The sequence below is a fragment of the Centroberyx affinis genome, unplaced genomic scaffold (assembly GCF_046629955.1).
Source record: "Centroberyx affinis isolate AG114_WGS23_722 - 3 ecotype Tasmania unplaced genomic scaffold, CSIRO-AGI_Caff_v1 ptg001683l_1, whole genome shotgun sequence".
NCBI lineage: Eukaryota > Metazoa > Chordata > Actinopteri > Beryciformes > Berycidae > Centroberyx > Centroberyx affinis.
The window spans coordinates 65,910-79,177 of record NW_027280102.1 but is presented as its reverse complement, the minus strand read 5'-3'; the positions used below and the strand labels follow the sequence as shown (position 1 = coordinate 79,177).

The 13,268-nt window shown below is 40.8% G+C and overlaps 1 protein-coding gene across 1 annotated transcript in view; it reads right to left on the bottom strand.

The window, feature by feature from the left end:
- Positions 1–13,268, bottom strand: part of LOC139651561 (serine/threonine-protein kinase 10-like) — a gene marked incomplete at its 3' end in the record, with an annotated part of 48,404 nt that overhangs the window by 24,958 nt on the left and 10,178 nt on the right. Inside the window, exon 2 of the mRNA XM_071528522.1 lies at positions 7,641–7,805. Within this exon, the coding sequence (XP_071384623.1) occupies positions 7,641–7,805 (165 nt within the window). The remainder of the gene's footprint in view (positions 1–7,640; positions 7,806–13,268) is intronic.

Genomic DNA, 13,268 nt, shown 5'->3' with positions numbered 1-13,268 from the left:
AAAACTTCTAAATCTGTCATGCAAGTAATACAGAACCAAACAAAACAAAGAGGAGACCTTAGGATTTAATAATATTCCTGCGGGGAGCAGTTGGAGTACATTAACCTCAGTCTGTGTACGTGTGTTTGTGTTTGCGTGTGTCTGTGTGTGTGTCTGTTTATACGCACGTCATAAACAATGTATAAATGTATCAGTGTGTTTGACACGTGTATGCGTAAAAGTTTATTCACTGATTTAATACCAGTATTTAATAAGTGGCCTTCGGATGCCAAGTCACCGAAGATCAACCCCAAGTGGCGTGCAGCATACCTGCTGTGTGATGTCATACTTACATAATCATACACATACACACACATATACTCTTGTGTTATCATAACAAAGGACCAACTCCTAGTTATCCATTAGAGTCTTGCACTGTCAAAGCATCAACCGGGTACTGGACAGGGTGCGGAGTTTCAGTCCAGACAAAGACACACACAGAAGAATCACATACAAGGAGACAAAGAAGTACAAAAGGTATCTACTGAGTAATACATGTGCGCACACACACACACACACACACACACACACACAGAGACTCAGACAGACTCGGACAAAGACACACACTTTTTGGAAACCCAGAAGATAAGAAATGACTGTGACTTTTGGCAAGCGTCCAGAGGTAAAACAATGGTCTCTTATGAGGTTTCGGGGCCTCGTGCATGCCTGTCTTCGTCACAGTCATGTTCAAGACAGTTTCATATCTTATCTTTTTGCTAACATGACTGAGATCTGAAAGAGTAAGTGCTGTGCACTGTCCTGTCTCCAACTCACAATGTTTCATTTTTATATCTCTTTATTTTATCATAGAGACAGACAGAAGCTAGATTACCATCGGCAGTGTCTGACCTCTTCCACAAGACAAAGACACACCTACAATAAAATGAAAATGAACATGTTCTGATACATTTTGGATTTTGGATTTTTCGAGCGTGAGATTTATGATGCAGCAGTGTTTTGATTGTCCGAGAAATTTACGAAATAAGTACGTTTACAAGCTATGTCTCTATGCAGTGCCTAGTTAATGCAGGTCAGGTGATATTCCTGTTTGACAGCACACTTCATAATTTCATTAAAACTTTATCAGAGGGAGGTTTATTAATTGAAAGCTATCAAAGTTTCTTTGCAAAATACTAAAATCAAATCACATTTTTTCTGCTCAACACTTATCTTCTAAAACAAAATGCACAACACTACAATACTAACATACTGTACTGACTAACCTAAACTACTTTACACTGCAAAACTGTTTCAGAGGTAACTGCTTACAGTGCAGCTGCTTATACTGTATCCATCAATACAAGGTTTGTGTTTTCGGTAGAGTCTCTCCAACTAGATTTTCTCTCCCGGCTTGAAGGAATTCTTGGAATACGGATGATGTCGACGTTGCGCTCTGGTGACAGATGTGATCCGACTGGTCAGGCTGCATGCAAAGCATACCCACTGTGGGCTGAACTCACATGCAGACACAGGCTCTCACACACACGCACAAGATTATTTTATCATTACGCATTTCAGGTGTAGACATGTAAAGACATAGCCCAAAAATCTGTTGAACAGCCAACGTATGCCATGTATTTGGAGTGGCCAGTGTTGCTGTTTTAATAGGAAAATGGAAATTGAGCAATATTAGAAAAATATACAGTAGCTATTGGTTACAGTTCTGTGCATTAGCTCGACTCTTTAGTCCACTCTTAAGAGATAAATCTAATCTGTTAATCAGCCATTTCACAAAGCTCATTCTCTGAATTCTTAAACTAAGCCAAGTTGGATTCAGCCTATGTACGAATGTTTTATACTGAGAATTTTGCCATTTTCTTTCTCTTTTGAGTCAAGCTGAACCCAGTTAGACACGGTCTACGAAAGCTAAAAAAGTTTTCTAGAAAAAGCTAAAGCTAAACTGAGCAGACCTCGTCAACAGTGGGGTGTTACTCCAGTTCACAGCTTTGACAGAGGTTTCCCACCTCATTTTCTCAGGAGTCCACAGAGCGTAAAACCCTGCTTGACAGTTCTAATAAAATAGACCTGCTTCAAAACTGCAAAAACAAAGAAATAAAGAAAGAAATGCCATTGTATCTCTCTCCTTCTTATGACATGTTGAAGTTTTAGGGTGTTTTCTCTGAACTGTGTATTTTGGCATGTGTGAGAGTGTAAAAAGGAGGAAGTGCCAACAAAGACACAACATACTGACTTCTGTTGGGGCTTTGCAGTTGCATCACAAATCTCCTAGCAACCACGGCCAGCTCCAACATGGAGGTCCAGTTGTAGAATTGGCTGTACGTAAATCATGGCTAAATATATAACAATCGGACAAGTAAAAGAGAGAGCTAAAAAATGATTGTTGTGATGTGGATGTAGATCCATTAATTAACATTATAAGTAAAAATGAATACCGTAGTCTGATAAAGTAGATTTGTTTTGAAATTCTAAATTACTATGATTACTGCAAAAACTACGTTGTAGCTTGAGAAGAGTCAGTTAAGCTGACCTAAACAGTTGTTTTGGCTTTGTTAGCTAGTTAAACTACTTAATCACACTATTGTCATAGTATTGTTTGCCTGTAAAAGTGGCTTACATGATACTATGATTTGCTAGCTAACAAGCTGACATTTAAACACAAAATCAATCAGATTTATCATTGGCAAAATTATTATTTCCCAGTCAAAAAGAGCAAAGCAATTGACTATGTCTATCAAACTGTGTTGCGACACCCAAGTTGTACAATTAGAAACGCAATAAGCTGTTGTTTGTTACGTTACTGAAAAGCCCTCTCTAGCAGGAAACAGAAAGTAAAAAGTAATGCTCTGCTGATATTGGATCTCTTCTGACACGTATCTCTCTGTCAGTGTTTCTCTCTCTGCATATCTGATCAGAGTGATAAAGAGATAGATACACAATCTTTTGATGCCTCTGTCCATGTCCGTCTGTTTCTCTGCCTCTGTCTCCAACACCAGGCAGCATTCCTTTACAGCCAGAGCTCAAGCCTCTCTTCCTTCTTTGTCAAAGCAAAAGCACTCAGCAAAGAGTTACAGACAGACTCCGGGTACAAATTATACACATAGACTAATTACACATAAAGACACTCAAGCACTGACATACACATACAAGCACCCACTCTCACACAATGATACACTGCAAAATGTCAGGAGCACCTTCCTACAACTGAGCTGAGGGCTTAGGACCCAACATCTTTAATCCTGTTTCCTCCCCTTCATGATTACAGTGGAATTAAAAAAAAATAAAATCCAAAGGCCTCCGCTTTCATCTAGAATCTGTGTGTTTCGAGGAAAGAGAAAATGAAGTCCTAATATTTTGCACACTTTGTGTTGATCACTAGGAAGAACCGACTGCAAAGCTTTTTTTTATCTTAACAGATTTTAACTCAGTGTTCACTCAGTGTTTCTTATGTAGAGACAACCAGGAACAAAACATTTGTCAAGGCACACACAAATCATTTAAATGAGATATGGATGTGCTGTATATTAACAAGCTGACATGAATTCAAACCAGGGAGTCAAGTATGTCTAATTCATAAAACTCTGCAGTAACAGAATAGCGGCGGGCAAAACCTGCGACCCGGTAATTTTACCTAATTCGTAAAAGTGAATACCGTGATGGAGCCACACTACCGCTGTGTTATCCTCAGCTGTAGCCCGGGTGACAGCCAATCAAAACCAACATGTTAATGAAGCTTTACATATGTAACACCCTGTCCACGCCTGTGTGTGGACACACAGACGTGTCACAACGGCAGAGAAAACCTCTTCCTCCTCATGCAATCCTGCTGCTGCCAATTGCAATGTTGGCCATGATAAACCCAATCATATCAGATGGAAACTGGCTTTTATAACTGCAATCAGAGCGGTAATTAAAATCATAATTCATGGCCTGGGACACAATGTAACTTCATCTATTGATTTTTTTAATCATTTAAATATATTTTTATTGGGTAACAATTTCTACAATATACCATCTGTCTAGAGCAGGTGGTATTTTCTGCGCTTCGGTGAGCTTTTATGAATCACTTCCACAATATGTAAATGACCAAAAGGGGTGGGAGCACAGGGAAAACGTTAACACTAACAACAACCCGGTATTTCACGTTTACAAATGAGAAAACACCCAACCGTGACGGTATCTGCCCCCAACACCACGCTAAAAATGTGACTTTATTATTAATGTCAATTAAAGGCCACCATAAGGAGACAAGTTCTATCAGTGTTGTTGCAACACAGATCGATAAAAGTAATTGATTACTTCAGTGATTCTCAACCTTTTTCATATCAAGGACCCCTAATTTAGTTCACATTAGGGACACAGACCCCCATTTGATGAGATTTTGTCTCTCAAACCCAAATCTGAGAATATTTTTACTGTTAGATATGATTTTGTCCAGAATTCCATGACTATCTGTATTGTGGGTAGAGAGATAACAGAGAAACTATGATCAAAACAGTCATTCTTCTACATTCTCCAATTGTGTTAACTTCTTGTAAATGAAATAATGCTGAAGTTTAACAAGTCATCAATTTGCTGGGGACCCCCTGGAACCCTGATGGTCCCCAGACCCCACGTTTAGAACCACTGGATTACTTAACGCCCTTTTAAAAGACAGTTTGCTTTACCTTTAGAATGTCCAGCAGACATACAGGCATAACAATGCTGCATCTACACCTAAATGATGTGTATAAATCAAGGAGATCTGTCTGTCTTCCTCTGCCCTTTCTCTCTCTCCCTTTCTTTCTTTCTTTCTTTCTATCTCTCTCTCTGTGCTTATGTCAGCAGTGCCGTCCGTATGTTAAAGGCCTCCTTTTTCTCACGCTGTGGGTCTGGCTGCCTCGCCGGCCTCAAGACCAAACTGTCCCTAAAGGGGAACAAACAGCCCTTCTCTCTCTCTCTCTCTCTCTCTCTCTCTCTCTCTTTCTCTCTCCCCGTCTCTCTGGGTGGGTGGGCACAGGAATGCACCATGCCACCCCCTGCCCGCTCCACCCAACTCAAGGTTACTGAGGCCTGGCCACCAACCACTGGGCCAATTCTCCATATCCTAAAGCTAGAACACACACACACACACACACAGCACTGAGGTTCTATACTTACTGTACATACAGCTTGTTCACTGTATATCGTGTTTGTACAGAGGGTTTTATGGTCTGATGCCTCAAACACGCAGCTGCACACCCTTAAAATATTGTAAAAATATCAATTGTGGCTTTGTGTTTATACTGTCCCAGAGAGGCGTGTGTATGTGTGTGTGTGTGTGTGTGTGTGTGTGTGTGTGTGGTTGTTCTTAAAATATAGTCAGAATAACAGACGGCAGAGAGAGTGAGAGTGTGTGTGTGTAAGTGAGATTACACTATAGTGTAGCGTAGTATCGGAACATTATATATGATATTTTTAAAGACTGGGAAGTGAGATAGAGTGAAAGCTGAGACTCCAAACACACACTCATAGGAACCTCACATATGGTCTGAACGCTGTAGGTAGGGATGTTTGTACGTTTGACTAAACACCACAAGCTGACCCAGTCTCACTAAGTCCAGGTTTGAATGAAGAGGGACGTTTACCTTCCATGCTCAGGAATTCCAGCTATGACCAGTCCAACTCTGTCTAGTGTGTGTGTGTGTGTGTTTCGTGTGTGTGTGTGTGTGGAGACGTAGAGGCAGTAACCTAGGTCACATCTTGAGAATTTGTCACATTTGAAGTTTGTGCCATTTGTGTTCTAAAAAAAATGTCTTACTTACTCTGACCAGCAGCCAAAAAACCCTCAAAGTATTAATTTTATAATGATATGAAACAGAGAAAAGCAGCAAATCTTAGCATTTGTGAAGCTGTAAACAGCAAATGTTTGGTATTTTTACTTGATAAATTATCAAGATTATAATCAATTAATTTTCTATCAATCGACTAATCGATTAATCGACTCATCATTTCTGCACTAATCTACATGTATACAAACTTCAATAATGGTCTGAAAACACAGTGAAATTAGTGGGGTTATGTCTCCACTTGACATTCAGTGCTCCCATTGAGGAATCATAACTTCCCTACTTTGACCATTTAACTTCAATATACACTCAAAGGACACTGGAAATGGAATAAGACACACTTCTAAATATATGTGCATATATTCTTAAATATACATGTTCCTACAGTATAAAAAAACAAGTGGAATGAATCCGAATTCCTTCAAAGTTTATAATAACATCACAAATTCTATAGGGGGGAGGGAAAAAAATGAAAAAATGAACACAACTATCTTTAGTCTTTACGCTGCCTTGTAATTCCTGAGATATTTAAGGTCATGGCCCAGCATGAGGTCACTAGTATTTGTCTTGGCCAGACAGACTGGGAGATTATAGAGTGAGTTGGAGAGTTTACAGCTGACTCAATGAGAGAGTGGGGAGAGGCAAAATAACTGAAGAGCAGAAGACACTGAACTGACATCGATCTGCGTTCTTGCAGTGACCTCAGGGTGAAGATTAGGTCACCACTGATTCATTGTGTCACCCATGGGTCCTCCGTCATTCCGTTTAGGTGATTCACTTTTCCTTATTTTTATTTTTAAACAGATGTCTCATATGTAGAACAGAATAAATATACTGTAGATTAAATACTGTAGCAATAAACAAGGCAGTCACAGATTAGACTAGATTTACTGAGTTTATTTGTCCTTGCGTATTACACAGAGCTGGTAGATAGAAAATATGTATATATAAGTGTGTGCGTTGTTTATTTAGGTGTTTAGGTTAGTCAGTAACTGCAGTCTTGACTTGACACATTGTGGGAAACAATGAAACTGAAACACGCACATACAAGGTCAAAAATACTGCTCAATCTGATTTTTTTCTGGGAGGACTTAAACTGTAATTTAAATGTAAAAATGCAATTCCTTGCAAGTGTAAAAGCTATGTCTTGATTGAAATTATCACGCCTACGCTGTGTGTGTGTGTGTGTGTGTTCTTTTTCAGATAATGTCCACTTAAATTTCTGAGCTTTGGACAACTTGCACCATCCATCCATCCATTGTGGGACACAAAAACAACACGTGCAATTTGTGACTGGTTCTAACCAGGGGTGTAGTGGAGGGGAAACCAACCTATACACAGTTTATCCATTTCAAACTGAACTAAATATACTTAAAATTTAAGTAAGATTTTTGTTCATATTGGTGGTTGTTTGCCTCGTGATGATCACCAACTGAAGGTCATAGTTTACACACCTTTTCATTTTCCACTACAATCAATCATTCTAAGGTGAGGCCATCATTGCTCTGTCAGCCCATTATTGGCACATTGCCTCTAGTCATTTTTATTATTCAATGCTAGACCACATCCCACTGACTTCTTGCCTGCTGTGCTCTTACTGATAGATATACATAGACAGCTAGCTAAATAGACATTCATATTTTACATTATTTTCACATTCAGTATTTTCTCTGCAGTGGCTGACTTGTTTAATTGTACTCACTAAAGACTGATGGGAATGATGTGATAGAGATGGGATGATGCTACCGCCCAGATTTGAACCCACACCACCACACAGCTGCATGGTAAAGACTTCAGATCTCTCTGAAGGCTCTGCAGGACAGGCCTGTTACCTACCCAGAGTTTGTTGTCATGGTAAAACGCGTCGAGCAGCTTGACGATGTAGCGGTGGTCACATTTAGCCAGGATGTCAATCTCAACTATGTAGTCCTCCAACTCCTCCTCAGATTTTGTCTCTATCACCTTGGCTGCAGCCAGAGCCTCCGTCTCCTTGTTCCTGGCCTGAAACACAGAGAAATACAACATTAAATTCAACATGTATGGTTAATGGCAGGCCGCAGCTGTCTTAGGCCCCTTTTATGGTTTCTTACTTCATACTTTTATTATTATTATTTGCATAAGCTGAAAACAAATGACTCTCCCCACACAACTGTTCTCACACAGTTTTCATCATTTTACATGAGGTTTTGCAGGGGCAAGAGTGCCTGGACCTCTCTTGGGATTTTCTGCCTGTTATTCTTATTCTGTTATTTGTCCTCTTACAACATTCATCATTTGACAGTGAATTAACATGAGAGAAATTCTGATAACATTTCAGCCAATTGGATATGTATTATGATGTAGTGTAAACAGGTAAAACCAGGTTTGAATGTGGTTTTGGTCTGCAACCTGCAGAAGTGATGGACAAAATTGGTATTCACAGCCACATTGTGTCTGTCCACAACACACAAATCCTTTCTCTTTGGCTAAAACTCTTCCACGCCAGAAGCAAAAAAGCTAAATTTTCCGATTAGTGTTAAGGGTCAACGAACTCACAGAGTTTCACTTCTGCAGAAAGTAGCTATTCTTATGAACTAAACTTGCATGAAGAAGTTTAAGGTTCGCACTTGGAGAGCTATCACAGGGTGCGGCTGTGTGATATGAAGAGGGTGGGTGAGGAAACTGCAAAAATGTATTACCCTGTTTACAACATTTAATTTCTTTAGTTACGCGGCAGACTAAGGTGGGAGATATCCAAATCAAACTCAGTCAGTCAATGTCAGTGACACCTACTCTTAAAAAACAATGACCACTAGCAAAAACATAAAACTAATTACGCTACTTGTAAAAGAATGATAATAATCATAAGGTTTTAACATACAGAGGGAATGTGGTTTCAGTTGCTGTTCAAGATGGAGATCAAAGTGTTGAGAGACAATTTAACCAAAGATTAATCAACAACAACCACCAAACACACAACCAAGACTTCAAAGCATCAACCTGGCTAATTATCATCTTGGCTCAAAGCCTAATCCCCATTGTGTTATTTTTTTCACGTGCCCATCAGTCTGTGCCAGACTCTTATAGCCCAACTGAAAACCAAAGGGAGCCCGAAACGTTAAGGAACCCAGGGCTGTAATTAAAATGTTGACTAGCCAACATTTAGAGGCACGACAGGAAAGGAAACTCCACACCCTCTCTGAGCAATCGGGGAGAAGGAGGAACCACGAAACCCATGAAGTGTTACTTGGGCTAAGCTAACACACACACACACACACACACACACACACACACACACACACAGAATTCCAAGTAGTGGTTGTAAACATCAGCGCTGATTGCTCTGTGTTTTTGTCGGAGGAACACGCATCAAAACACCCAAACTGCGGAGTGACTCAGAGCGAAGCACACGCATGGCACCAAACACATGATGCACATCCTTGTGTCACGGCTAGAATGTTGTGAACGCCGACTGAAGGGGTTTTGTGGGTAAACAAGACATGACTGGACGCCCGCAGTCAGAACCACACAAATGTGGTCGGTGCCATAATAAATGATCTTTCACACTGGATGTTCAAAAACAGGGGAATTATAAGATGTAAAAACAGTGGGTCAGTGGAGGAGGCGATCCATGATGCAACATCTTAAGAGCTTCTGTCTTCAAGTAATAATCTGCAAATTTTTCATACAAATAAACGTCCATTTTTCTGAATGATAGAGACTCATGGAGTTCGTGAAAGCTTTTACATTTGTTACACTTGCTGTTCTGAACACTCTGTGTCTGGTAGGTCTTTCCCTGGAAAATTCCTGTGGCACAAGGAAGTCATGTTTTTTTTTTTTTTTTACATTTCCTGTAGCAGCAACAACTTTTTGTTTGAAATAAATAAAAGGACTGGGTAGTTAGCATGAGCAGCAATAGCCTCCATAGCTGAACAGACGAAGACGAGAGCGCCACCTACAGAAACTTCATCAAGACAAAATCCAAGGAAAAAGACGTCACAGTACTGGACACACTGTTTGATTGACAGGTGATCTCTGGGAAGTGCAGTGCAGAAACACCACAGCAATGAGCGCTTAGCACCAAAGATGTCACCAAAATAAAAATAAAAAATGGATCTCTCAGATTACCACTTAAAAATAAAACATGATGAACGTGATTATTGGCTACAAACAAGACATTTTGGTGATGCAAAACATCATGTATCATCTTTCATAGAGATTGTCGCTCCTCTCTTTATAGGAAGAGAAGCCGAGGGTAGAGCAGGGAAAGAACAATCCAGTAGAGTGTTAGTGAAACATTAGCTAGCGAGTGAGAGTGTGAACAACAATGTGAGAGTTGGTGTGTGCTCGAGAAAACTGGTCGAAGCGAGTGAAGATATGAATGTGACAGTGATGTATCACAACGAGAAAGAGATGGACTGCCATAGCGTGTGTGTGTGTGTGTGTGTGTGTGTGTGTGTGTGAGTTTGTGTGTGAGTGTGTGTGTGCATGCACATGTGCACCCGGTGACCTGCAGATTCTCGGCAGACTAAACAGCCCAGTGGGGTCTGATGCCTCAGTGCCTCACGGGAGCTGTGGGAAAACATCTGAATCAACAGAGCAGGCACACAGCAACACACACATACACACACATACTTTAATTCGTCTTGGTACGTGCATGAGTATGTGTGCGTGTGTGTGTGTCAAACAGAGCTCCTGAGAAGCCGATCTGCCCCCACCAGGGAAAGCCGGTGGTGTGAGTCAACAGGACGCCTCCTACTGCCATCAAACAGTCAGTTAACAAGCCTTGACTGTAAACACTAAGACATCTGAGACATCTGACACTTTCACTCCTCTGCTAACCTCTCCACTCTTCTTCTCTGGTACTCACACCCCAATGAAAGTGTTAGGGTTTTGATTCCCAATGGGACCACCCATACTATAAATGTATGCACTCATGGTACAGCAAGACACTTTAGATGAAAGTGTCCACCAAATGGCAAATGCTACATTATTATTGTCTCTTCATCTACACATCTTACAGTACCTTTACAGTGAATCTCTCCAAGCCTCTGCTTTGTAAAGTCCCATTTAGTGTCACAGTACCAGAATTTGTACTTTGATACCAATACGAAGTTTAACATCTAAAAATTCAATACTACTACGATACATCAGCAAACAAGAAAACCCATCAAGCAACATCACAAACTTGTTAAAATATATTTATTTATTTATAAATATATATATATATATAAGTTCTGTTGCCATATTGACGGTTGGGTGTTCATCTTTGTCGGCACTGTAAGCAAAATAGTTCCAGTAGTTTCGCTCCTAGAACCACATTCATCAACCAGTTTAGGTGAACTGGGATTCAGTTCCAGATGTTGTGAACTGTTTGACATGTTTTCAGCTGTTTGTCTCTGTTGAATTTAGCGCTGACTGCTGCAATTCACTACTCCAATTCTTCTTCTTCTCTTAACTATTCCAGTCCACATGCCATCTGCATGTATACGGACTCTATAGGAGACGATGAAATGAAACTTCAGCTTGCAGGACACGCCGAGTGAAAGTATCACATGCTTAGAAAATTCAATATTAAATTCAAACATTGGCAACAGGATAAGTAGTGTTGAAATGTATTTTTTGTGACAACACTAGTGCTATCACACCTGTCACATCTTACTCTCCCTGTCTGTCTCTCTCCCCTAACCAAAAGCTCTCTGCATCATTTCCTTGCTTTGTGTTCATCAGTCTCAGATTTAGAGGGCTACAGAGTGACTACATGGGGGAATGTGGGTATCTGTGGGCCGCAGAGGCTTTCTATGTGGGCTACATACGCCTCCCCAAAGTTTCCACTGCACACTTGCCTCGCAGACAACACAGAGATATGAGACATGTTGCCAGAAGTTGTGCATCAAATGGAGGCGAACTGATTTGTCAGATATAAATGCGTTCTTCATGTGAAGATGTGACAAAGTCCTACTTTCATACTCAACAATGCTAACAGTGTGAATTGTGCACAGATATAAACAAGAGATATGGAGAGGTGCAGGTCTGGGAGTTATAACCTTTCTTTCTGCTGTGGTGTAGTCTCGCCTTTTAACAGACAACCCTCCGACCCGGCATTCACAAGGGCAGGCAAATGCGTGCGCAGAATGGTGCACAAACAGACAGACAGACAAACACACACACACACACACACACACACACACACACACACACCTCTACATCTCAGTGGGAACAAAACTGAGGAATGCGCTTCTGGGCTTCAGCTGGATAGGGGGAGTGGAAGAAGTGGGTAGACAGAGAGAACTGAGCGTCTTCACATTTATGTGTGTGTGTGTGTGTGTGTGTGTGTGTGTGTGTGTGTGTGTGTGTGTGTGTGTGTGTGTGTGCGTCCACATGTGGTACCATTACTGTACACAGCGGAAATTACACTGAAACGCCTCATTGTTTCTCACATGGGACCCCCTGACTTCCTAGAAGTTAGGGTGTGTGTGGGTGTGTGTGTCGCACATACTTGGGCATGCACACACGAGAGAGAAATAAGGAAGTCATTGCGGGAAGGCATCATCCTGCTCAAAGCTCTCTAATCTTACTAACCTAATTAGCTAAACTGGCGGAAAACATGTCACCCACCAAACAGGCTTGGAACAGCCTGAATCCAGCAGCAGCCTCCCCCTCATTATCTAAAGACTGTAGGCTTTGAGGTTCCACTTTCACTTTGTGATAAGTAAATTTCACACTCCAAATGACTTGGAGAGAGAATGTAATGCCAAGTACATACAGGGAACTGGTCTGATTTTGCTGAAACTTGGAGGATGATGCATCTTTTCCACTGTGTTCCAGGGTTTTTAGGAGTTAAAGAAATGAAAGGTCAAAATTTGAAACTCAAGCATGATCTCTCAGACACCACCAGTCCGATTTTGACAAACAAATTACACCGATTGGCCTGATGAGGACGCTATAATTAAATGTCAACAATTTTAACTCAAATGTGATATCTCAGACACAAACTGGTGCATTTATGACAAAGATTAGACGGATGATGCATTTTGGCGGTGTTCTGGTGTTTAAAAGCATTACACTAATTGACCTGATGGTGACACTATAGTTAAAGGTCACAATTTCACACTTAAAAAGGCCATAACTGCTACACCACCAGTCCAACTTTGAGGGATGATGCATCTCGTTACCGATTGGCCCAAGGGGAGCCTGCGTCATTCATGGTGGACGTCATGTTTACCTGTTTTGAATTATTTACTACACATAAAAACAATGTGAATGTCAAGTGAGAAGAAAACAAAAGAAACAGCGCATTGTGAAAGAGAGGACAGATGCCACAGCCTTACAACACAGACGTCCTCTCTGAAGTAAGTCAAACAGAAAACATAGTAAAATATAATAACATAATAACAGTGCAAAGCCACAGGACTGTAGGAGTGACGCAAGGATACTCTCTGTCTACACAGCTCTAGCTCTCCCTGGGGAAAACAGCACGGCACT